This window comes from Leishmania braziliensis, chromosome 5 (genome assembly GCF_000002845.2).
Source record: "Leishmania braziliensis MHOM/BR/75/M2904 complete genome, chromosome 5".
Taxonomy (NCBI): Eukaryota; Euglenozoa; class Kinetoplastea; order Trypanosomatida; family Trypanosomatidae; genus Leishmania; species Leishmania braziliensis.
In genome coordinates, this window is record NC_009298.2 from 211,286 (window position 1) to 234,648 (window position 23,363).

The following is a 23,363-nucleotide window of genomic DNA, read 5'->3' on the forward strand; positions in this document are numbered from 1 at the left end:
CGTGTGCGTGTGCCTGTGTGGTTAGGGTTCGGCCTTTATATCTTCGCTGGCGCACACCCGCATTTCTGCATCTCGATAACGCTCGTCGGTCCCACCATCACCATCACCATCACCATCACCATCACCACCACCATCACCATCACCATCACCCCCCCCCTTCCCCCCTCCTCTCTCTGCGCGTATCTCCTCCCCAAAGTTACGCGATGTTTCCCACTGAAAAAGAAAAACGACGACCCACGTGCTGGACAGATCGAGCGTAGGTCAGCACGGCCAACCTACGCAGACGCAGGTATGCCGTCACTCCCGCTCACAGGCGTAGTGACCCCCAGCTTGAGGCAGAACAGAGTACGCCATAGGGTAAGAAGGGGGCGAGGCAAAGTGGGAGGGCGTTCATAGCTCGATAGGGAGCCCGTCCCTCATTTGTTTCTCTCTGCGGCGGCGGCCATCACTACAGGCTCCGACAAGCTGCACACACGTGCACACGTACATGCCCCTGTGCCTGTGGTGATCCAGGAGATTCTGCACCTCCTCCGCCGCCTCTGCTTCCTCTCCTCGCTCACCTCCCACACACACACACACACACACACACGCCCGGTACTTCTCGACCTTCCCACTTCCGCAACTCATCAGCCACACCAGCGCTGCGCCTTTGCCGCCGACAGTGCTACCACCACCCCTGAACGATTTCCCCATCCGCGGCACTAAGGGCAAACAAAGAGAGAGAGACGACGACGACGACAACGGCGGCGGCGATATGTTTCGCCACAGCCGCTGCAGCAACAAGGCACGTAATGGCACCAGCAGCGGATTTCTAGCCACGCTGCGCAGTCTCGTGACATGGGGCCGCGCAAGTGCGACTGTCGCCTCCTCATCGTCACCCGCGTCGTGTGGAAGAACCGCAGGTTGCATCAGCGCCGGTGTGGCACTCGACGCAGTCGAGGCTGCCGTGCGCAACCGGTGGACGTGCCGGCAGTTCGACACGGCGAAGACAATTGATCTCGACACCCTCAGGCGCGTCTTGACGGCGACGACGCGCGCCCCGACCGGCTTCAACCTCCAGGGCTGGCACGCGGTCGTCGTCACGAGCACGGCGGTGCGGGAGCAGCTCGTCAAGGCGGCGCTTGGACAGCCGCAGGTGCTGCAGGCGCCGGCAACTGTCGTATTCGTGGGAGACATGGAGCCGGAGCGGAATGCGCCACAGACGCTTGAGATGGGGCTCGAGACGGGGTACTACGACCCCCTCTACGGCTCAGCCTACCTCCGCAACGTCTACTACTTCCTGCACGGCGGTCCGATGCAGTCCATGGCGGCGGTGAAGTCGGCCGTGAGTGCGTGGTACAGCCGGGCCGCCGGCACGCCGCTCGTCTCTGTCCCGGTGAGTCGCGCCGGCTACGCGTGGAAGCAGACGTTGATCCCGGCGACGACCTTCGTGCAGCTCTGCACTGCAGCCGGCTGGGACACCTGCATGATGGAGGGCATCGACGAGGAGGCCGTGAAGCAAGTGTTGGGAGTTCCGGCGGAACGGTACACGGTGCCAGTCATTGTCAGCGTCGGCTACGCGACCGCTGCAGAGGCCGAGAAGCGCCAGGTGCGCAGCCCCCGCTTCGCGACGTCGCACACTGTGCGGTGGAACAAGTTTTAGCATTGAAAGGGCAAGAGAACCGGGAAAGAGGAACGCGAACTGTGACCCATGCCTCTCTCGGCGCCTTTGCTCCCCACAGCCGCAGGCACGCCGGCCAATGCGCACGCATCTGTGGCGGCGCACATCATCATCGAGCAACATAATCGAACGAAGACGGTCACGAGCTCACGGACAACGGAGGTGGGGCCCCCTGCTGATGGAACTGCCTCCCACTCGCTCGAGTCGAGCACAGGCCGTGGGGTTGATGCACGAGGGAGGCGGTACACTGGCGGGGGAGGGAAGGGGGTGACCCCACCTTACTCATCAGCTCGACGCTGTATTCACCAGCACACGCACGCAGAAGACAACCGGGCGGGTGTTGGTGCGTCCGCCTTCTCCTCTGGGCGTTTTTTGTTCTCCCTTTACATGCTGCTTGGGAGCCGGCTGCTGACTCTTCGCACGTCGCACCCATCCCTTCCATCCCTGCCATCCCCCCTCTCCTCTCCTCTCCTTCACAATCGACTGCTGCTGCTGGTGCTGCCGTGTGGGTGCATCTGGCTGCAATCTCGGAGGCCGCGCCACCGCTGTACACCATCGCCACTAGATCAGCAGCACTCTCCCCGCCAAACCACTGACTCCTAAGCCGCCGCACCCCTTCCCCTTTTCCCCCAAGTCCGGGAGAAGCTGCTACTCACCGCCAGACCCTCTCCCTCCACCAACCACCGCTGCATCCACCCTCCCGTCCTTTGCTTTCGGGCGCCGCGCTCTGCAGCCGTCTCCCTTTCTAAGCGACTCCCTACGCGCACCCAGACACCGCACGTACACGCAGCAGCTCACACACACACACACACACACACACACACACACACACACACACGTAATCGCACGTTCTCTGTATTGTGGAGCTTCGTCTGAGGGCGTGTCTCTCTCCCCATCTCTCCCCCTCTGTACGTCGCCTCCCCTCCATCGGTGTCCCCGCCCCTCCTCTTTTTGACGGTTTTTCCCCCCGGCGCCTTGACGCCCGATCGCGTTCGCCATACGTCGGCTAGGTGTGCGCGGTTTACCTCGCTGTTGAGGCGCAAAGAGAGAGAGACACACCGCCTCCGCCGCCGCACACACCTTCAGCTCTCCCGTGCCTCCTCAACACCCAGCTTACTCCTGCCCCCTCCCTACTCGCCCCTCCCCAACCCACACCCTCACCTAGCTAGTCGCCACGATGGAGGATGACGCCGACGTCAACACCACCTCGACCCAGGGCTCTATAGCCTTGTTGAGTGGCAGCGGTAGTAGTGGTGGCGGTAACCGCACGGAGTCGCAGTTGAGCAACAACGGGGGCATGCGAGCCGGCGGCGATGTGCGCCACCCAAGGCCCACGAAACAGGCATCGAAGCCGGCACGGTCACAGTCACCTGGCGGGGCACAACCGCTGGTCACTCCGCCTCCCTCGGCGTGTATGCCAAAACTGATCACGCCGAGGGAGGCGGTGGGCCCGGCAGAGTTGTCCTACAAGGTGAACCTTTCCAACTCGCCTTCGCCAAGTAATGTGAACCTGGCTTTCATGCGGGTTGTTCAGCAGCTCGACTCGGAGGACTTGCAGAGCTCTGCAAGTCGCAGTGACCACAGTGATAAGCAACGGCGTGAGGAGGATGCCGTGGGCACTGCCATCAACGAGGTCAAACCAACGAATCAAGCCAGTGGGGAGCCGAGCAAGCTGTCTGCGATGGAAGCGCAGTCGCCGACGTCTCCATCTCAGGAGCGGCTCGTACCACCACCACAGAAAACCAGGCTGAGCAACATGGCGAACACCACCGCCGCCGCCGCCGCTGCTGCCATCATCACCACTGACGGCAGTATACACTTCGAGGACGAGAACAGCAGCGACGATGGCGAATACGCAATGACGGCGTCGGCGCTGTCGGAGGCCGCGCCGCCACCCTGTGCGAGTGAGGCCAAACAAGCTGCGCTCTCACCACCCCACCAGCTGCGCCCTTCCCCTGCCGCTCCAGGGCCACCGACGGCTCTCGGCCCTGTCAAGACGCCGCCAGGTGAGGCGGCACAGCACTCCGTACGCTCCCCAGCGAAGAAAGCCCCAAAGAAGGTGTCCATGAAGGTGGTAGTGGGGCCGCCTGGTATTGGCGGAGGACCTCGTCAGGACACAACGCAGCAGCAACATCAGCGCCCTGGCATGGCGCTGGCGCATTCCACGATGCAGAGCGTCACCGCCGATCAGCCGCCACTGCTGGCACTCTCAACGACTACAGGCCCAACGAGCTCGAAGGACGGCATCCCGCTGAAACTACAGACGCCGGAATCGCCTTCCGCCAACCCGCCAGTGAATCAGCAGCATCGGTCCCCTTTGGCATCGCGCAATAACCGCCTCGGCTGCACCGCCTCCGCAGCCACGGCGGCAGAGGCCTCATTGGGAGCTACTGGCGCCAGCGCTGCAACTCTACGCATGGCATCGCTCACGAACCCCAACCTCTTCGCGTCCCCCGAAGAGGGCCCGGTGTGCTGCCCCGTAAGCGAGGTGACGATGGTGAATGCGGTATCACCGGGCAGCGGTGTTTCGCCGTCACTTCGGAGCCCCAGTCTTGGTCTCCAGCAGATCGGCAACACTGCTAAAGAAAGCCTGAGCCCCTCTTCTGATCGCCCCTTGTTACCGCTTACGGCAGCCAGTCGTCAAGAGCAGCCCGCAGGCTTCTCACTTGATGAGCCCAACGCGCTCGTGACGCTCAGCACGCCTCATGAGGTCGCGAAGTCACTGGCAGCACCAGCAGCAGCACCGATCGTAGCAGACCCTAACCGCCACGCAGAGCGTGGGATGGGAGATGAGGAGGCACACACGCTGAGACCGGGCAGCCCTCGGTTGCCGCGAGAGACTCAGTCTGGAGACGAAGGCGCTCACCGAAGCCACAGCGCCGCGTCCTCAATCTTCAAGTGCCTGCCATTCAAGGTACTGTGCGGTCACAGCGCGGCCTCCGTGGCCATTAAGTCGGGCGCCGATGAGAATGGCGGGGGCCACGTAGGTGAGGCGAGCATAGGCAGCTCTGCCTCCCGCCCATCCACCCGCGGCCGCCACGCCTCTGGTCTCTCGCGACTCCTCTCCATCTTCAAGCGGAGGGCCAGCCGGTCCGTGCAGGGGAACTCAGCGGTCAAGAACCAGCAGCCATGCCAACCGGAAGGCAGCGCCTCCCTGATGAGTACTGTCAAGGCGTTGTCGCAGACGTTGACGCCAGGAAATGCAATGAAGACCGCCGACAGCTGTGCCAGCCACCCCTCCGCTGACGTGCAAACCGGCCCTCAGCGGTGGCAGTCACCGCCGGCTGCCACTGCAATAGCGCTATCAGCAAACTCGATCCAGACAGGACGCCTGTCGCCGTTACACAACATAACGAACTCGTCGTACGGCAACTCCATCGGCTTCCGCATGGACGAGGAGGAAAACCCAAAGCGTGGGGATGACGCAGCCGCAGCAGCACCCGTAGCGGGCGCGAGTGAGAGTGACAGTGTTGGGGAGAAGCAGCGTGGCAAGAGGAAAGACGATGCGCAGCGCCATGACCGCCGTCGGCGGCGTCATCGTTGCCGTGGAGCGGAAGCGCAAGATGAGACGTCGTCGTCGGCAGTAGGAGTCGACGATGGGCGCGGCAGCCGCTGCTTTATAGGTACTATCGATGACGTCAACGCCTCGTCCTCACCCACACCCTCGACATCCGCGTCGTGCGCTGCAAAGCATCGACGCCGACGCGAGCAGCGAGCGCAACAGAGTGAACGTGCCAACGGCGACCCAAAGTGTTGTCAGGAGCTCCCGCCCTTCCCGATACTGCCGCTGGAGTCGCAGTCCTCCGACGGGTCCGCAAGCAGCGACGACCGACCGGATCATAGCAGGCAGCACCGGTCACAACGGGCCCGCCGCCAACGTCGAGACGGCGATAGCAGAAGGGTTGCTGCTAGCGGCACGTTTGTGCCCGGCATGGGAGCGCAGCAGAGACGCTATCGACGTGCGTTGCGCGCCTTCCACCGCTTCGGCGAGGGCGCCCGACGCGACTCGATCTCCCACACCAACTCAAACCGCGGTGGTTACGACGCCGGCGACTCCGTCAACCGGAACAGGCGGGGCTATCGTGACAGCGCGGTATCGCAGCCGCCGACAACCACTGCCGCTATTCTTGCAGCACGACGTCGCGAGTTGTGCGTAAAGTCGCGCGCCAGGTCGTCAGTGGACCACTTTGCTATGTCGTGGCGTACGCGGCAAGTGAAGCGGCATCAGCAGGAACAGCTGCTTCGCCGTTCCCGTCAAGCGAATATTGCCCAACTGCAGAAACGCAAGGCAGAGCGGAAGGCCAGGTCCGAGGAGGCGGCAGTCGTAGATGCCGTGGCCGCGGCGGCGTCGCGCAGTGCATCTCGGTTGAGGATGCTCGCCAGCCCCCAGCCGTCCACGGTGAAGGCACGTCAGACCAGCACATCCGTGCCCTCGCCGCGTCAACGTACTCTATGCCAGCTAGCGCAGTACGAGGAAGTCCTAATGCGCGATCTTCTTGCGCTGGACGACATCCTAGAGAGGCGCCGACGACGCGAGCTGTGGGCGGAAGCGAGCCCGGAGGCAGCAGCAGCGGCGGCGACCGCAGAGGCAGAGACAACACCGCTACATCACCCATCGCGCGCTGCTCAGTGCCGCGCGATCGCCACCCTCGCTCTCAGTGCTAGACCGCTGCCGTCTCACGTAGAGACCGCCACCGCCGCCGCTGCCGCGGCCAGCACGTTGGCATCGATGCAGAGGTCGGATGAGATGAACAGCGACAACAACGAAGCCGAGGCAGACTCGCGCCGCTCGAACTCGACACGGCTGCCAGGCAATCCTACACGCCTCGATATAAGCGTACTGCTGCGCCGATACGAGAAGCTGCTCGAGGATCTCGCGACACAGACAGCACCGCAGCCCCCTGCAACGCTCGAGAGCGACAATGGTGACACTTCCAGCGATGTCGAGGCGTTCGTGAGGACGCACCTGCGGCACGACAAGGGAGGACTGAATCACCAAGCTGCCTCCTCGTCCTCTAAGCGAAAGAGGCGGTCCGCGCCGGCACCGGTGCTTGTCGCCGACAGGATGACGGATGAAGTGGCGCTCTGTGCAGCGGCTCTGCGGGCCGAGTACTACCAACCACAGCAACATCAGCAGCAGGAGCCATCAAAGACCATTGAGCGGGGGGCCCTTCCTGAAGCATATGAGGCCTGTGCCAACACAGTCCCGATGGAGGGCGTGGCAGCCTCGCACGCGCAGGCGCTACGCCCGTCGTGCGCTGCCTGCTGTCCGCAACAGCTGGACGGGTACATCGCGTTGGGGCTGCTCTCGATGCTGCACAAAGTAGGCGAGCATGACGGTGCTGCGGCTGCTGAGAGCGAGAAAGCGGTCAATGCGCGGCAAGGTCAAACGCAGCCAGTCGCAACGACAACGCTCCCGCAGCGGCGTATTCGCGAAGACCTCTACGACGCCCCTCGGCGTGGTGAACGTCGCCGGATGGTGCAAACAAACGGAGAGAAGACCACCGGCTTTGACGGCAACATCGCAGCCACCTCGCTGATCACGTCGGTCTCGGTCCCTTCTAGCGCTGTTCTGTCGTCGCTGCACCCGCAGAGCGCGGAGGCGGCAGCGGCGGACCGCGAGGTCGGCTTGTCGTCAAACGCCGGTGCGGCACTCTCGGCCCTGGCGCAGCCACCGCGCTCCTCCACGCCAACCCCGGAGGTTAACTACGGTGCACTGCGCACGCAACTGATGCGGCTGGAGAGCCGCACGCGACGGGAGTGCGTATTGCAAGAGCAGGCAGCGATGCACGCGCTGAAGCGGCTCTACCTTGTGGAAACCATACTGGTGTTACGTGCCATGAGTGAGACGACGGAGATGCAAGCACAGGAGGTGCCAGCGCATGGGTATCAACAGCAGCTGCAGCAGCAATGCACCATTGCGAGCCACCATAGCCCAGAGACACCCGTCAACGACAAGGGAGGCAAGAAGAGTGGCAGCGCCGTCCTTACCGATGGATGGGTGGTACCGTCGAGTTCTGCCATCAGCAGTGCGGCACGCGGGGATGAGAAGGGCATGCCGAGCCCCGCCTCACGCACCATCAACAGGCCGAAGAGGTCCAGCAGTGCCAGCAGAATCGTGCGCCGTGGATCGCGGCCACCAGCAGCCGAAGACCCGCCGCCGGCGCAGAAGCCCTCCAGCGGCAGTCACCGCACCCCTCCGGTAGTCTCTATTGACGCAGACCTTAGCAGCTGCCCACGCGAGGAGAGCACCACGGCCGTTGGAAGTCGGCCGCCTCTCGCCTTGACAGAGATGGCGCTGTCACCGTCCGCGCAGCAGGAGGGCCACCGCAGTCGTAGTCCGTTGTCCGCCACACGAAGCGGCGGCGGTACTGCTGGAGTACCTGCGGTAGCGACTGTGTCCGTGTCGCAGGAACCGCGTGAACAGGCCGCTGCGGCCCCGCCCTCCTTGTCCCCACCGTCTCTAGAGGTGGTGGCGGGGAAGGCAGGGGAAAACGAAGGAAGCGCCGCAGACACGCGAGACACGATCAGAGACGGATGCAACGGCGGCAGTCCCGAGACCGAGGCGTGGGCGCCGCACCTGACGACGGCGACACAAGGTGAGGACAAGGGCACAAGGCACGACAGCTCGCCGTTGCCGTCTCCGCCAGCTGCGGCCACGGATGGTGGCGACGGGGTTGGTCAGGATGAGGGTAACGGCGACGATGTCGATGTCGCGCAGAGCTGCGGCAACAGCAGCGCTTCATCGGCGCTGTCCTTCCGCGTAGAAGGCGATAACCAGAAAGGAGCTGCGCTGCTGCAGCCCGAACCTAGCGCTGACGACAGAGGTAAGAATCCGCACCTCGCGGTGGCGTCAGGCAACTCAATTGCAGCCACTCCCACCGCCACAGCACAGCCGTCCGCGGGAGAGTCTACTTCTCCAGCAACCTCAGTTGTGGATGGCCTAGCCATGCCGTTCAGCACGTCGTCGCAAGCGGCGGAGGCGCGACCCTTGTCCATCGACCAAGGCGAGCACATCCCTAACAGCGCCCCTCACGGTGACGTTGACGATCTTGTCAATAACGCCGCCGGCACGGTGATGGACGCATCGCGTAGAGGTGTCGCAGCAGGCCTGTCCTCTACCGCAGTGCACACCAGCACAACGCCTCGCCGCTTCCCTCTGTCGGTGCCGCCATCGTCGTCCCCCTCCTCCTCTTCCCCCTCGGCATTGTCCTCGCCACCCTTTGATCTGCACATTGTCGAAGAGAAGGGAGGTACAGTGTTAGCAGCCCTTTCCCCAGACGGCACGGGCGTCAGCTACGAGCAAGATGAAGGCGAAGAAAGGCACCAGGAGGAAAACACGGCTGGGGAAGACGAGGGTACCGTCGATGCGGCGTACAAGGCGGACGATGTGAGTGCCAAGGACGTGGAAGCAGTGACGCTGGACGCCGTCCAGGCCCAAGTTGCACCCGTCAAGTCGACAGACAGTACTGCCATAGCATCAGCCACTGCGGCGGGGACGATACCACAGTCTGAGCGACCAGTGAGCACGGGAGCCGAACCGAGGCAGGCGCCGGACGACTCACCACAGCAACAGGGAAAGCAGTCACTACCAATGACCACCGCTGTGTCAGCCCCGTGTCGCCGTGTGAGCTTCTCCCTTTCACCGGGGCTGGTGAGCGGCGGCGACGGGAAGGAGAATGAGGCTAGCAAGGCATCAAAACAGACGCACGGGGAGGGGCTAGAGGCCTCCCATGATGCCTTTGGCCGACATTCAGTGACGCCAGGGAGTTTGAAAGACGCAGCTCCTGCGGCAGCGACGGTGGACAAGGATAAAGTGGCGGCGGATCTCTTAGAGAAGCTCAACGGCCTGGATGCGCTACTCCTCTGCAATTTCCCCGCCTACTTCACCACTGGAACGGATGAAGACGGGCTCCCCAGTGTGGTGATGCGCCATCCTCGGCGTCCGCCACCCACCTCGTCCTCGGTGCAGCCGCGGTGGCGGCGCTCACCTTTGGCGTCGACACCGTCAGTCGCCGCAAGAGCGACAGCGGGAGCCTCGTCGCCGTGCGACGCGCACGCAATTCCCCTTCGTGACCGCCTCACACCGCCGCGACTGCCGCGAAAGAGCTTGGCTTCGCAGCTTCGCCGCAAGTATGGTCTGCCTCAGCTGCAGCACCAGCGCAGCCCACCCATAGGGACTATGGCGAGCACAGAGGCACGCACAACGGTGTCGCTAGCGGATACGACCAGCATCACGACCGCCGTGCCCGTCGGCGCAGATGCGATGGAAATGGCTCGCGTGAACGCGTCGCCCTCAGCAGCGGCGGCTGTGTCCTCCACGCACCCGTCTTTACATGGTGTGCAGCCAAAAGAGCCAACGTCCGCGCCATCGACAGGTAGCCCTCACACCACTGTCACGCGCGCGAGCACAGGCATGAATGTCTCAGCAGCTCCTGCGACGCCACTGGGCGAAGCCCCCTGAGCAGCAACGGCGCCACGAGCTCCATGCAGAACTCACGCCAGGCCTTCCCATAACAGCAACAGCACCGAATGTAGCTGTGGCGACGTCAGCATCGCCGTCCGCCTCTGTGGTCGGGCTCATGGCCGCTGTCGGTACCCGCTGCGGAACGCCCTTCCTCACCGGGAAGGGGGGTCATCGACGTCTCTCAGCTTGCGGCATGGCCATCAGTGTGGTTCTAAAGAAGCGAAACGCTCCTCAAGACCGCCTTGATAGCAGTCTGCGCGTATCTGCGCAAGCCCCGCCTCTCTGCCCGCCACCACCACCACTACCACCACAGTTTTGACGGAGGTGGCGAGGAAAAGAAGGAGAAAGGAGAAGCGCAGGACTCTGCAGCAGCGTTGCCGGGGCCACAAGCGGTGGTGCGCGTCCTCGTTGCTTACGTCAACCCCCCACGACACACACACACACACACTTGCAAACGCTAGCCAGCCTAGAGAGCACACCTCACCCTCCACGCTTCGCCCTGCCACCATCCCCCACCTCTCCCCAACAACACTACCTGAGCACAGACTGCATCCACCCCGGACACGAAGACCGATACCGTTTGTCGCCGCTCTCTCCTTCAGTGTATCGTGGGGGACGTGCGCCTCCCCCCCCCCCTGGCGATCGCCCGCTCTGTTTCCCTCATGGCAGACATACACAGCAGGAAGAGCCACCATGACGTGTGCAGGTGCTGTTGTGGACTCTCACTGCGTGCCTCTAAGTGCTGACTGCGGTGGTGATGATGGGCCCACTCCCTTCCCCCGTCTGCACCCTTCCTTCACACCGTATGTGGCAGCACAGCTACTGAGCAGCAGGGACTGTCGCCGTAATCACGCACCTCGGCAGCTCGAGGAGGTTACTTTGCCTCGAAGCGGTGTGACAGTAAAAGAGGGGGAGTAGGTGGAACTGATGCGCGCGTCTGTCGTGTGCGGTGGGATGGGTGTGTGTGCACGGGTGTCTCCTGCTACACACCCGTGCGAGCCACTCGATTCATGTGAATTCGCTGGCCTCACTAGCAACTCTCGCCCACCCATGCATCCTCCCAGGGCGGGGGGAGGGGGGCGGTGAGGCGAAGGAGGGAAAGGAAAGAGGTGTGACTGACGGCACCGTCTCTCATACCCGACCGACTGTCTTGACCTCCCGTACACGTCCGCTCTCCACCCTCTCCTTCAATACGTGCTGCGGTGCGCACGCAGCACAATGCGCTTGTGCGTATCCACATTTTTTTGGCTTGCGGTGCTGATGGTCATTGAAGCGAGAGAAGAGGCGAGGAACTGGGGGAGCGATGGGGGGCCCTGCAGTGCACCTTTATAGTCACGTTGGCTGCGTGTGTGGGTGGGTGGGTGGGTGTTGTCTTCTCTCGCTTCCCCCACATGCATCAAGTCGCCTCCACGCTCACCATCACCACTGCCTTCGCCATACTCTCCTGCGCATAACACTTCTACCGGTGTACCCGCGTACAGGCGTGTGCCAGTGGCCATGCTGAATATCAGTGCTGCCGCCCCTGCTCGCAGGCTGCCAGAACAGCCGCGAAGAAAACGAAAAGCATACGAACTAGAGAGAATGCGTGTACACACGCCGGCTCCCGCAACTCTGGCTGCTGCCGGTCACACTGTGCTGCGTGACGATGCCGTCTAATCCACCCTACGTCCTGTTCCTCTGCCTCCCCCTGGTACATCCCCCCTGCTGCCCCTTCTCTCACTAGAGAGAGAGACGAGTTGCCCTTCCCATTCCCTCGCTCTTCACAGTCCCCTCCCGGATGTGGTGGGTCTGTGTGCGTCGGCCAACAACTCGCAACTACAACTCCTCTCCCCCCCCCTCCCTCCCATCCCTCTCTAACTTGTCCTTCGCAACCACTGACTGTCATTATGTCGCTTCTGTAGAGTTGATCTTCCTCCGCTATCTTGAGCCCCCCTCCTCCTCCTCCCCTCCCCCCCCCCCCACAGCGCAACAACGGGCCACGGAGGAAGGTGATAGCCAGCGCAAGCGCATGCGTGTGCTCTCCTCAACATGAAGCCGCTCAGTCCAGATGCCACTCTCGGCGAGGTGCCGGACTTCCCGCATGACTTGCAGTCGGACCAGTCAACATACAAGGGGCGCTTCCTTCACTTTCTCTCCATGACGGACCCTCGCACCCTCCTCACGTCGCCGACACGGCTAGCGCTGAGCGAGGCGCTGCTTGAGCGCGTCGATAGCCGTAAAGAGGGTTGGGCCACGGTGAGGGTAGCCGACTACCTCGACGCGCGGCAACGAGTGCAGTGCATTGTCCACCCCGAGTCGAAGAAGCCCATCCTCATGCCGTTCCGGTTCTCCGCGTTTGTGCCCATGAACTTCATCAACCTCTGTGGGATGCTGGCGCCATCGCAGCAGACACCGGCACGGGCCGTGTTCTGGCAGCTCTCGAACCAGACATACAACGTCGGCTTCAACTACTGTAACGCCAGCGGCAAGGACGGGCTGCCGCTGCATGAACTAGCGATGGGCTACGTCGTAGCTACCTGCACGGCGTGCGGCACCTCGTACCAGCTCGGCAAGGTCGCCTCCGCTGTGTCGGCGTCTACATCGGCGGCGGCAATGTTCCTGAAGCTAATCATCCCGTATACCGCCGTGGCGTGTGCAAACATGGCGAACCTCGGCGTCATTCGGTTCCGCGATGTGCTGTGCGGCATCACCGTGCAGGACACGGAGACGGGCGAGGACCTGAACGGCGGGAAGCCATCCGCCGTGGCTGGTCGCCTCGCTGTGGCGCAGGTGGCGCTCAGTCGCGTCATGATTCCTGTGCCGCTGATGCTTCTGCCGCCGGTGTTGATGAACTTTCTCTTCCACCCGGCAAATGGTGTACGTTTCTTCGTGCAGCACCGCGCGCGGCTGTACCTGCCGGTGAATGTGCTGACGCTGGTCAGCATGTTGTGCGTCGCACTACCGATGAGTGTTGCCGTGTTTCCACAGAGAACAGTGGTGCCAGTGAGCTGGCTAGAGGCGTCATTCCGAGGTCAGACGAACGCCGCCGGCCACGCCATCACACACGTCACGTTTAACAAGGGCCTCTAGCCGCTTCACCGTCCATCGCTGGGTCGAGGGAGAGTGAGGAAGACGCGAGGAGGGAACGAGCACACACGTCAGGGACGGCGAGTGACATGCAGCGGGACGGAGAGGCGCACGCGCTGCTGTCGCGTATCGCATAAGAGCTCGAATTCGCATCGACCCGCCGCCCCCCCCCCCTCTCTCCACTTCGTTCCGCTGAAGTCGCTTACAAGCGCGCTCCCACTCTCTCCCTCCGCACACACACACCCACACACCCTACTTGCGCTTGCAGGCATGTCTGCATGGGCTTCAGAGCCTGGACGAAGCGTCGTGTAGGCGTCTTCTCTCTTCGCTGGCCGCACCATCCGCAGCGCATCGCTTCGTTCCTCTTCGATCTCACGCTTCAGCCGCTGACGCGTGTCGAGCCACATAGCAGCTGCCGAGTTGTGTCGGTTGCGGAGATGACCCTTCTAGCTACACCTTGTGGCGCCACGTATGTCCCTCATCCTTCTCCTCCTCCTCCTCCCTCTGCTGCGCCTTCCTTCACTTGACTCCGCCTTGCGTGCGCTGCTTAAAACATGGCAACCAACGCGAATGTCTCTGTCTTCCTGCGGCCGCAACCACACAGGCATCCACACGAACAGAGAGACACCCACACACGTGGCTTGTGTGTGTGTGGGTGTGTGACTACATAGACGAACATTCACACCAACGCAGCACCAACGCGTCACTCTCTTGTGCTCAAGCTGCCTGAGCCTTACGCTGCCCTCCCTCTCTTCTCCTCTACCCCTTCCCCCCCCCCCTTCTCTTTCTCTGGGGTGTCTGTGGAGACGCGTAGGCAAACACGCGGTGCATGCGTGCAGTGAAGCGTCAATCTGCGCCTGCGTCTCTGCGTGGCGAAGGCGAGTGTGTGTGTGCGTGTGTGTAGGAGGGGAGAGGGCAGGAGGGGTAGGTGCGACTGGAAGCGAATTCGCCCCAGTTGGGCTCTCTTCGTGGTTTTCCATCTTCGCCCCATCCCAGCCGCCATTTCGGCACTCATTTCTTCCCTCCTCCCCCTCCTCCTCCTCCTCCCATCACGCCAAGGCAAAAGACATTCACATCTATAGAATAACAACCGCAGCAGCAGCGGACATCAATACGGCATCACCTAGGCAGAAAAACTGGCATCGAGGCCCCTCCGCACCACCACCCAATGCCGTCCTCATCCTCTTACGCAGCGTACCTACATGAAGTGGCGCTGGAGATGAACGCCAGTGTCTCCCCGGGCGCTATCACTATGTGCCCTACCACAGACGCTACTGAGGTCATTGCAGCCCGCACGACCGTGGCAGTGCCACCATCGCGGCTATTAAAGCCTAGACACCAGCAGGGCTACGACGCCAATCATGGCCGCACCAACAGTAGCGCCACCACCAGCTGCTGCAGCGACCAACACACGACAGGGTCGTATGAGGGCTCCTACGCTTATGATTACCTGCAGGTGCCGGCGGTGGGGTGCCTCAGTCGCTCCAACGCGGTGCTGCTCTATGAGGGGTGGAAGCAGCAACAGCAGCGGCGCGTGCAGGCCCACATGCAACGCAGCTCCCACAGTACCCGCGGAGTTGCTGTGCATTCGTCTTCGGCTCCGTACGCCACCAGCCACCTGACAGCCGGCATAGCCACACGAGAGAACGAGCACAAAGTCAACGTGGACGCCATGCAGCGCTCTTTCCAGCGCTTGTACGCAGTGATGAAGAATGAAGGCCGCCGTCAACTCCACGGCACCGCCGAGACTGGAAGAGCTGCTCACCCCTCACACTCCATCTCCTGCTCGCCGCATCGGCAAAGTCGCAAAAGCTCCACGCGCTCGCACCGGTGCCATCCGGACACGGCATCTCAGCAGGCACAGTACGGTGCCTCTGGTGCAATTTACATTCCCTCCATCGACTTTGACAGTGACGACATCATCATCGAAGATGTCAGTCGCCATCGTTCCGGCATGAAGACTGTGCAAGCGGCGAAGGAAGCGATGAGGGCGGAGAAGTGTGTGGAAATTTCGAAGAGCCCGCAACCTGCTGCAGGATCGACAGCAGTCAGCATAAAAGTTGTGTCGCCTGCGCTCACCAGCACAGATACCTCCGTGATCACCTCCAGCCCTTCGAAGCCATCGACCTCATCCTCGCGCTCATGCTCGCCCCCACGGCAGTCTCGGGGTCAGCGGAACCAGTGCCCAAGGTGCTGTCGCCGATGCGATTTGTGTCACTGTGTCGGTCTACCGCGTCAGGTGAGCGTTCATGCACGCCACTCTGGCGGCGTGGTGGCCGCTGCTGGTGCCGCTAGGGGTGAGTCCCACCCCCGCTCTTACTCGCCAGCGGGCGGCTGTTGGCCAACGGCGGCTGTCGACTCCGTGCGCCTGCAGTGGCCGGGTCAGTCACGTACGGGGACCTCTCGGTGCCCGTCGCCACAGCAGCCGTCCTCACCAGAGGCACGATGCAGCTCTACACGAAGCGCGCGCCACAGGAGCAGACAGAAGTCTCCCGCTCACAGCAGGCATGATCGCCGTCATGATCGGCGTGTTGATCGCAGTCGCCATGGGTACCACAGAGAAACGTCGTCGACGGCGGCGGCGGTTCTCCGCGACATCGCCACGCGCACCTGCACGTGCTACTGGGCCGAGTTCCCCGGCTTGACTATGGCGGTGAACCCAGTCTCGCATGCTGCTGGCTGTCCATACCAGGCGCACGAGGTCCTCTACACAGAGGTCATGCTGGCGAGCAAAGTTGACGACGGCAGCAGCAGCTCCTCCTCTCGCAGTCTATGCTCCTCCTCGTCCTCCTCAGACGGCCGCTGCGACAAGTCTGGTAGGCGAAGCACTTCGAAGCATCGCCGGCAGGAACGCAGTACCGGCACTGCGGACGCGTCGGGGCGGCACGATGATGCCAGGCAGCGGCGCACGGCGCAGCTCAGGAAGACGCTGGATGACCCCGAGGCGAAGCGCACTCGTGGCCGCGCCGCCGTCATGGGCTCCGCGAAACGGCGGACGTACATTGAGATGATGATGGACGCTGCTCGCGACTCCCTGCCGTCAGCGTCATCGCGGCGGCCACGCTCTGGTGGCCGTGGCAGCACGGCAAAGGCCACGGCATCCTCGCTCACAACAAAGAAATATGTCAAGCCCACTGCAGCGGCAGCGCCCTTACTGACCTCCTCGATGGCTCAGGATAGACTACCAACCGGAGAAGCACCACCAAAGCTCGAAGATGAACAGCCCCAAGAACAATCACCGCCGCCTCCCTCAAGTCGTTCAGCATCAGAGAATGATAGAGCAGTGGCAGCGGAAGAGGCAGGCGAAGGTGCAACAGCTGTGGAAAAGAAGCACGATAAGGCCGGCAGTAGCAGCAGGGAGGAGAGGCCGCCGAGCGCCAGCGTTGGGGAGGCCGTAGGTAGCACGTCGTACGGCAACAAACCACCAGCACAGGAGACAGAAAAGTCGCCGCTGCCCAACGAAGAGAGCCCCTTGCGGGCCCTCTCCCGCCCGCGCTGCCGCCCCGCCGTTGGGGTGCCAGGCCCCGGATCCTACCACGTGGATCTTGCCTACGCGGCCAGCTCTGCAGCGCACGGGATTCGCGGTACGTCGATTCCGAAGGCGCCCCGCATGCCCGCCGTCACGTCCACCACTCCAGGCCCAGGCGCCTACGACGTGTACAAGCGTGAAGAAGAAGAGCGCAAGCAGCTCACTGCGGAGGTCATCGCTGTTAGGGCTGCGGCGGCGACCACCACCGCCGATGGGGACGCTGCGAAAGGCAAGGAAACGGACGCCACACCAGCCGCGGGCAAGCAGGTCATCGGCAAAGGTATCGTCTTCGCCAGCACCGGTTCCCGCCAGCTGCAGCTGCAGTACGGTGATGCCTACGTGCACACCTCCACCTGGGCGAAGCGCGCAGCGGCCGTGCCGGGCCCCGGTGCATACAACATCGTCGACGGCGACCACTACGACCAAAGCAAGCCGCTCGGCGCAGCACGGATGGGCTACCACTTTTCCAAGTCCGCTGACGGGGCGCACTTCTGTGCTGCCGCCACCGTAGCAGGCGGAAGCGCGGAGAGGCAGGACGACGCGTCATCATCCCCGTCTCCTGCCCCAGAGAGGGCAGGCATACGGGCGGCAGCAGAGCTCCTGCGCGCCTCGTTCGTCGTGCCGTGGCGCGACTGGGCCGGCGGCGCGTACATCGGCACGACCACATCCAACTTCGTGGCGCACCCGTCCCTGGCCGGTGGCGATCGGCGCACCCTTGGACAGACTGTCGCTGCAGGCCTCACCACGGTCAGCTGCAGCAAAGCCTCAGCTGCCGTAGCGGCGGCTGAGGCCGCTGCCGACGGAAGTGTGTGGAAGGGCGTCGGCAGCGGCGTAGCCCTGCGCCTGACCAGCCAACGCTTCCCTGTGGAAGTGGCAAATGCACCCGCCGCCGCCGTCACAGCCACTGCCGTGGCTAAGGAACAAGGCGCGAAGACCGAGAGCAACGCAAACGCTGAAGGCGCCGCTCCACCGTGCGGAGGACCTGGCCCAGCCACGTACAACCTCGAGAACGCACTTCGGTGGGTGCACCGTCGCGCTCCAGCGGTGTCGATGACATTCCGCCACGACCGCGGTCCGCGAGGGCCGCTCTGCTCTGTTGGGGGAGCCACCGATGACGGCATCCTTTCTAGCGCAGTCGGCGGCGGAGCAACGCTGCTTTCGCTGTCGTTGTCACCGCACCACCTCAGCGATGACGCCGGGCTCAGCCCTGGACCCGGTACGTACGACGTGCGCAGCGGCGAGGCGTGGCGCAGGCGGCGCAGTCCGCAGTGGTCCTTTGGCACCGCTGCACGACACGTCTCGAGCGCGGCAGTGCCTGTGAGCGCAGCTGGTGAAGGAACAAACGACTTGAACAGCGGGAACCTGGGCGCCGTCGGACATCCCGGCCCAGGCGCCTACGACACAGAGACTGGCTATCGTGCGTTGCAGCGCTCCGCGGCGAGCGCGCTCATGTGCACTGCGGCACGGTTCACTGTCGATCACAGAGACCGCGCCAGTGCTCAGGCCAGTGCAATCGAGGCTGGCATCGCAGACGATGGCGTGCGTGCAGGCCCAAGCATCTACGATGTGGAGAACTGCTACGCAGTGCTGCGCGAGCGCATCAAGGGTGGCGTCATACCGCGCGCCGGGGCGGCTGCGTGGGCAAAGGTCAGCAGCGAAGAGGCGCAGTGCAGTGGGCCGGGCCCTGGTGCGTACACCCTGCCGGCTCTGCCACCAAGTGGTCCCACAGCATTCCTTAGCACGAGTGCGCCGCGCTTTCCGTGGGAACAGACGCCGGCGGCCACCGTGGCGAACGGTGAAGGGCAAGGAGCTACAGTAGCGGCTGGGGCGTACCCGCCCCACCCCTCTACCGACCTCTTCCGTGCCAATCAAGTCGCTCCAGGCCCCGGCTCCTATGACATCGACGCCGCCACGAGCCTCGTGAACCGCCCCGGCGCTATCATCGGCCGCGCCCCACGAGCCTCACTGCTCGTGCCGACTGGGGCAACCTCCGAAAATGTGGGTCCCGGCAGCTACATGCTGCCCGCACTGCCGGTTGGCCGAGGGGCCGTGATGCTCACCGCGCGTGCCTGTGCCGCTGCCGAGGCGGGAGACGCGGCAGAGCAACCAGGTCCGGGGCTCTACGACCCTGTGGACATGCGTGCGTCGTCAGCGCGCGCCTTTTCGCTGGCTCGCACGAGCGCGCGCTTCCCGGACAGTGACGCCCACGCTGCCGACGCCCCGGGCCCATGCGCGTACGGCCCTCCTGCCGCGCCCATGACCCGCAGCGCCGTCTTTGACACGGCGCCTCGCTTTTTGCCCAACAGTGGCGACGTCGCGGACTCGCTCGTAGGGCCTGGCAGCTACGACCCGTACAGACCGAACACAGCGGCGCTAGCGCACCGCATCGCCCGCGCCCGCCGCTTTCCCGACGGCGACGGCGACGGTACAGGCGCGGACAGCATCGGCCCCGGCGCGTACGAGGTGGTGGACCTCAGCCCACCCGGGCGGAGCGCGGTGATGGGCTCTGCAGTGGCACGTCCGACACTGGAGTGGAAGGATGGCAACGGTGACGGCGTAACTGCGGTCGGTTCGGCAGCAGTAGGGCCTGGCCCCGGCGCCTACAGCCCACAGTACGCCCAAGTCGAGAGAAGCGCGCCACGGGTGGTGCTGGCACGCGCCCCTGCCGGACGCGGCGCCGTCGATTACTACGCGAGCGGTGATGCATCGATGCCGTTCCATGCGCAGCACACCGGTGCCGGCTCTGGGTTGGGACCGGGCCAATACTCCCCGCAGTATCAAACCGACCTAGCGCAGGCAGGACGCGGCCACACCTTCGGCTCCGCCCCTCGCGCTGCCGCCGCCGTGGAAAGCGGTGTGGGTGGTGGCGGCGCCCTGGATGGGCCAGGCCCTGGTGCCTACGAAGTGCGGGTGACGCGGGATGGTCGATCTGTGGACGGGGGCGACGGCAGTGGCGCGGCGCGCTTTGGCACTGCGCTACGGTTGGCAGAGGAGGGCACCTCAGCGACAATGTCCGCAGGCCCGGGGCCTGGAGCATACATGCCGGAGGCGTTCACAGACATGGGCGCCGGCGGTGGCAACGCAGCGCTCTCGTCGGTGGTGCGCTTTGGAACAGCTCCGCGCATCTTGGGCGGCGGCGTCGCCGCCGCGGCGGCGGACGTCCCGGGCCCCGGGGCGTACGAACCGAACCCCGCTATGCGGTGGCCAACTGCTCCGTCCATCAGCTTCCCACGCGCCAACTCTGCCCACGCCCTTGGCGGCACAGACACCCCGGGGCCAGGAGCGTACATCACAACAGCGCTCGCACCCCCCCGCGCAGCCCACTTCGGGTCTGCGCCTCGATTTGAGGAGGGCGGTGCTGCAAGCGCAGCGAGTGTGCCAGGCCCCAACGCCTACTCGCCAAACGACGCCGCGACTCTCCCGGCGCAATCGGCACACCGCTTCGGAACAGCGGCCCGCCTGCCCAGCGTGGTTAAGGAAGCTGCTGAGGTGGACGGCGTTGGTCCTGGTGCCTATGACGTGGAGACGGGCCTGGCGTACAGCTCACAAGGGCTGACTACTGCCGCCTACAGCTTTCCCCGTGCTGGCGGCAGTGGAAGTTCTCGTGGCCAGCCGGGCGTGGGGGATAAGGTAGCTGGTGGGGTGGCGGCATTTCCTGGTCCAGGAGCGTACCATCTGCCTCCCGCCTTTCCCGAAGGTCCGCAGTGGGGGTTCGGCACCTCGATGAGGAGTGTAGCAGCAACAGGCGAAGCGATTGTATCGTCAGCCCTCACCACTGCCTCTCCAGGCCCAGGCGAGTACGCCGTGCCGGTTCCTGCGCCGCTGCACAGCGGCTCCTCGTTCCCGAAGGCAGCGATTGCGTCACCAACAGGCGAGAGCATCTCGCCTGGGCCTGGGGCATACGATGTGGTGGATACAGCAGTGCGACCGTCTGCGCCTGGGCTCCGCTTCGGGAGCGCAGTGCGACACGCCTGCGCTGACGTGTCTGCCGTCAACCTTGAGGCAGTGGCGGTCGGCGCCCACGATGAAGGCACGCCGTGGATGCCAGGGCCGGGCGCGTATTCGCCAAATATGAATGCCTCCTCTACACTACGCTCTACCCGAGCTGGGCCGACCTTCGCGCAGGCGCCACGCATGGCGCCGTCTGCGTCGGTCGATGCCACGGGTGGGCGTGCAGGGGGGGAGGGAAGTAACATCGGCCCAGGCGCTTACGATCTTCAAGGCGGTTCGTCGGTCAGTGCGGCGGCAGCACACCGTTTCGGCACCGCGCCGCGCATGCCGCCCACCACCGCCTCCGGTGCTGCCGCCAAGAGTGACGTCGGGCCGGGGAGCTATGAATACCCAGTCACCGTTCAAGAGCACCGGCGCTCGGCGCTGATGCTGGGTCGTCACAGCGACTTGTCGGGCACCACATGCAACACGCCGGGCCCCGGTGCGTATGATACCACCGCTGCACTCGCGGCCGTTCAGACTTCGGCGGCGGCGTACACCTTCGGCACAGCGCCGACGCAGCGGCAGTCGACAGAAACAGAGATGGACGCGTTGCGCACGTCGCCGGGTCCTGGTTCCTACGACGCAGCTTCCGCGTACGTCTCGACTCAAGTAGCGCGGCATCCGGGCGGGTTCACCATGCAAGGACGTCCGGTAGCATCGATGCAAGTGGAGCCGGCAGAGGGACCTGGACCAGCCGCGTACGCTGCAGACACCTCGGCTGCATCGGTGGCTGCAGCGCATCGCTTCGGCACAGCCCCGCGGATGCTGAGTGCCCCCAACGGCGACGCTGGTGTCGGTCCTGGCACCTACGACCTCCCACCGCTGCACGCCACTCACCAATTTGTGAGCTTTACGCAAGCCCCACGGGAGGTGGTCATAGGCCCGCACGACGGCGGCTCCGGCAACCTGCACAGCGGAGATGTGCGTGGCGGTTATGTCGGCGGTGGTACTCCCGGACCAGGGTCGTACGACGTCGGGAGTGCCATCGACTCCATACAGATGGGTGGACGAGGACCGAGCATCACGATTCCGCGTGGCCCGCGGCCAGCTCTGCGCAGTGGAGACGTCGACGCCTCCCCACTCGTGGGACCAGGCACGTACAACCCTGTCTACCCGACGTCGCACTACCACGGCGGCGACAGCAGCGGCATTCAGGGTCCTTCCGCAGCCTTCGGCCTGGCAGAGCGTCCTGTGAACGTTGTCAAGGGCAGCAGTGACGCGCCTGGCCCGGGCACGTATGACCCCCACTACCCAAATCTCACCAACGGAGTTGGGATTGGGTCGTCCTTCGGCTCTGCGGCACGGATGGACGACGTGGCTGCAGCGGCCTTGGCAGCTACCCCCGGCCCCGGCGCCTACGCAGTGGCGTCCTCCTTCCACGCGACCTCGGCTGCTGGATCAGCGCCGGCGGTGCACTTCGGCACCTCGAAGCGGCCATCAGCAGTGCTGAACGAAAACCCAGGTCCTGGCAGCTACGCAGTCGTCCATTCCAACACTGCCGCTGCGCCATCGTTTGGGCACACGACGCGGCCAGACCTGCTGCTCAACACGAACCCCGGCCCCGGCACGTACAGCCTGTCGCCGACGTGGATCAGCGGCGTCGGTGGCGCTACTGTCGGCCAGAGCTTTGGACTTTCGGATCGCCCTACGCCGGTGCTCAACACGAACCCCGGCCCAGGCGCCTACTACCGTGCGAGCAATATTGATGGCGCATCGGCTGCGGCAGGCCCGAGCTTCGGCATTGGCGAGCGCATGAGCGTGGCAACAGGCACGGCTACACCAGGCCCTGGCGCCTACTACATGGAGTCGTCGTCGGCAGCGCGGGGGCCGTCCTTTGGGTTGGCGGAGCGGCCAGGCCCTGAGCTGAACACAAATCCAGGCCCTGGCGCCTACTACATGGAGTCGTCGTCGGCAGCGCGGGGGCCGTCCTTTGGGTTGGCGGAGCGGCCAGGCCCTGAGCTGAACACAAATCCAGGCCCTGGCGCCTACTATAGAAACTCAGCAGCGTCGGTCGCAGCGGGCGGGGCGGTGGGCACAAGTGCTGGCTTCGGGCTTGGCGAGCGCCACAACCCGAAACTAAATGACAACCCCGGACCAGGAACCTACTTCAGAGGTACACTGCCCGCCGCCACCCAACCACGCCTGCGACGGCCTACGGCGGCAGACACCTTGCGAAAGCTCGTCAGCGTTGGGTACCCGACACTGGCGAGCAAGACGACGCCAACGGCAGCCAACACCACCACCGAGAGGCATGTCACTACATGAAGGGAGAATAAAATGCGCGCGAACACTTCTCCGGAAGTTCGTATGTCCGCGTCCGCAGCCATTGTCCACCTCTTCGCCCCGCCGCGGGCGTGTGTGTGGCCGCATAGAAGAGGGTGAATCCATATTGCATAGAGGATAAGAGGGAGAGACACGTTGTATGTGAGCGAGGACGTCTGTGTGTGTGTGTGCGCGCGCGCGTTCATAGTATTGTACGTGTCAGCCTTGGTGCTTCCCTCCCCTTTGCTCCCTTTCGTTTCCCTCGCTGCCCCAGTATACCCCTGGCGTGCCAATCAGGCCGGCTGAGAGGTGTGGTGGAGTGGCTGCAACGCTCACGCAGAATGGCTCTCTCCCTCCACCCCACGCCTACCTGCCACTGCTGCTCG

At 64.1% G+C, this 23,363-nt stretch overlaps 4 protein-coding genes across 4 annotated transcripts; all 4 read left to right on the forward strand.

Annotated features, from left to right (window-relative positions):
- Positions 1–754: 754 nt before the first annotated feature.
- Positions 755–1,642, forward strand: LBRM_05_0650 (nitroreductase-like protein; the record flags this gene model as incomplete). The annotated part of the gene is made up of 1 exon (XM_001561829.1): positions 755–1,642. The coding sequence occupies one exon, from the start codon at positions 755–757 to the stop codon at positions 1,640–1,642; it is 888 nt and encodes a 295-aa protein (XP_001561879.1).
- Positions 1,643–2,837: 1,195 nt separating this feature from the next.
- Positions 2,838–10,124, forward strand: LBRM_05_0660 (conserved hypothetical protein; the record flags this gene model as incomplete). Its single annotated transcript, XM_001561830.2, has 1 exon — positions 2,838–10,124. The coding sequence occupies one exon, from the start codon at positions 2,838–2,840 to the stop codon at positions 10,122–10,124; it is 7,287 nt and encodes a 2,428-aa protein (XP_001561880.2).
- Positions 10,125–12,155: 2,031 nt separating this feature from the next.
- On the forward strand, positions 12,156–13,196 carry LBRM_05_0670 (sre-2/carboxylate carrier-like protein; the record flags this gene model as incomplete). Its single annotated transcript, XM_001561831.1, has 1 exon — positions 12,156–13,196. The coding sequence occupies one exon, from the start codon at positions 12,156–12,158 to the stop codon at positions 13,194–13,196; it is 1,041 nt and encodes a 346-aa protein (XP_001561881.1).
- A 1,165-nt stretch (positions 13,197–14,361) lies between these two features.
- Positions 14,362–22,980, forward strand: LBRM_05_0680 (conserved hypothetical protein; the record flags this gene model as incomplete). Its single annotated transcript, XM_001561832.1, has 1 exon — positions 14,362–22,980. One exon carries the CDS (start codon positions 14,362–14,364, stop codon positions 22,978–22,980), a length of 8,619 nt encoding a protein of 2,872 aa, XP_001561882.1.
- Between the last annotated feature and the right edge of the window lie 383 nt (positions 22,981–23,363).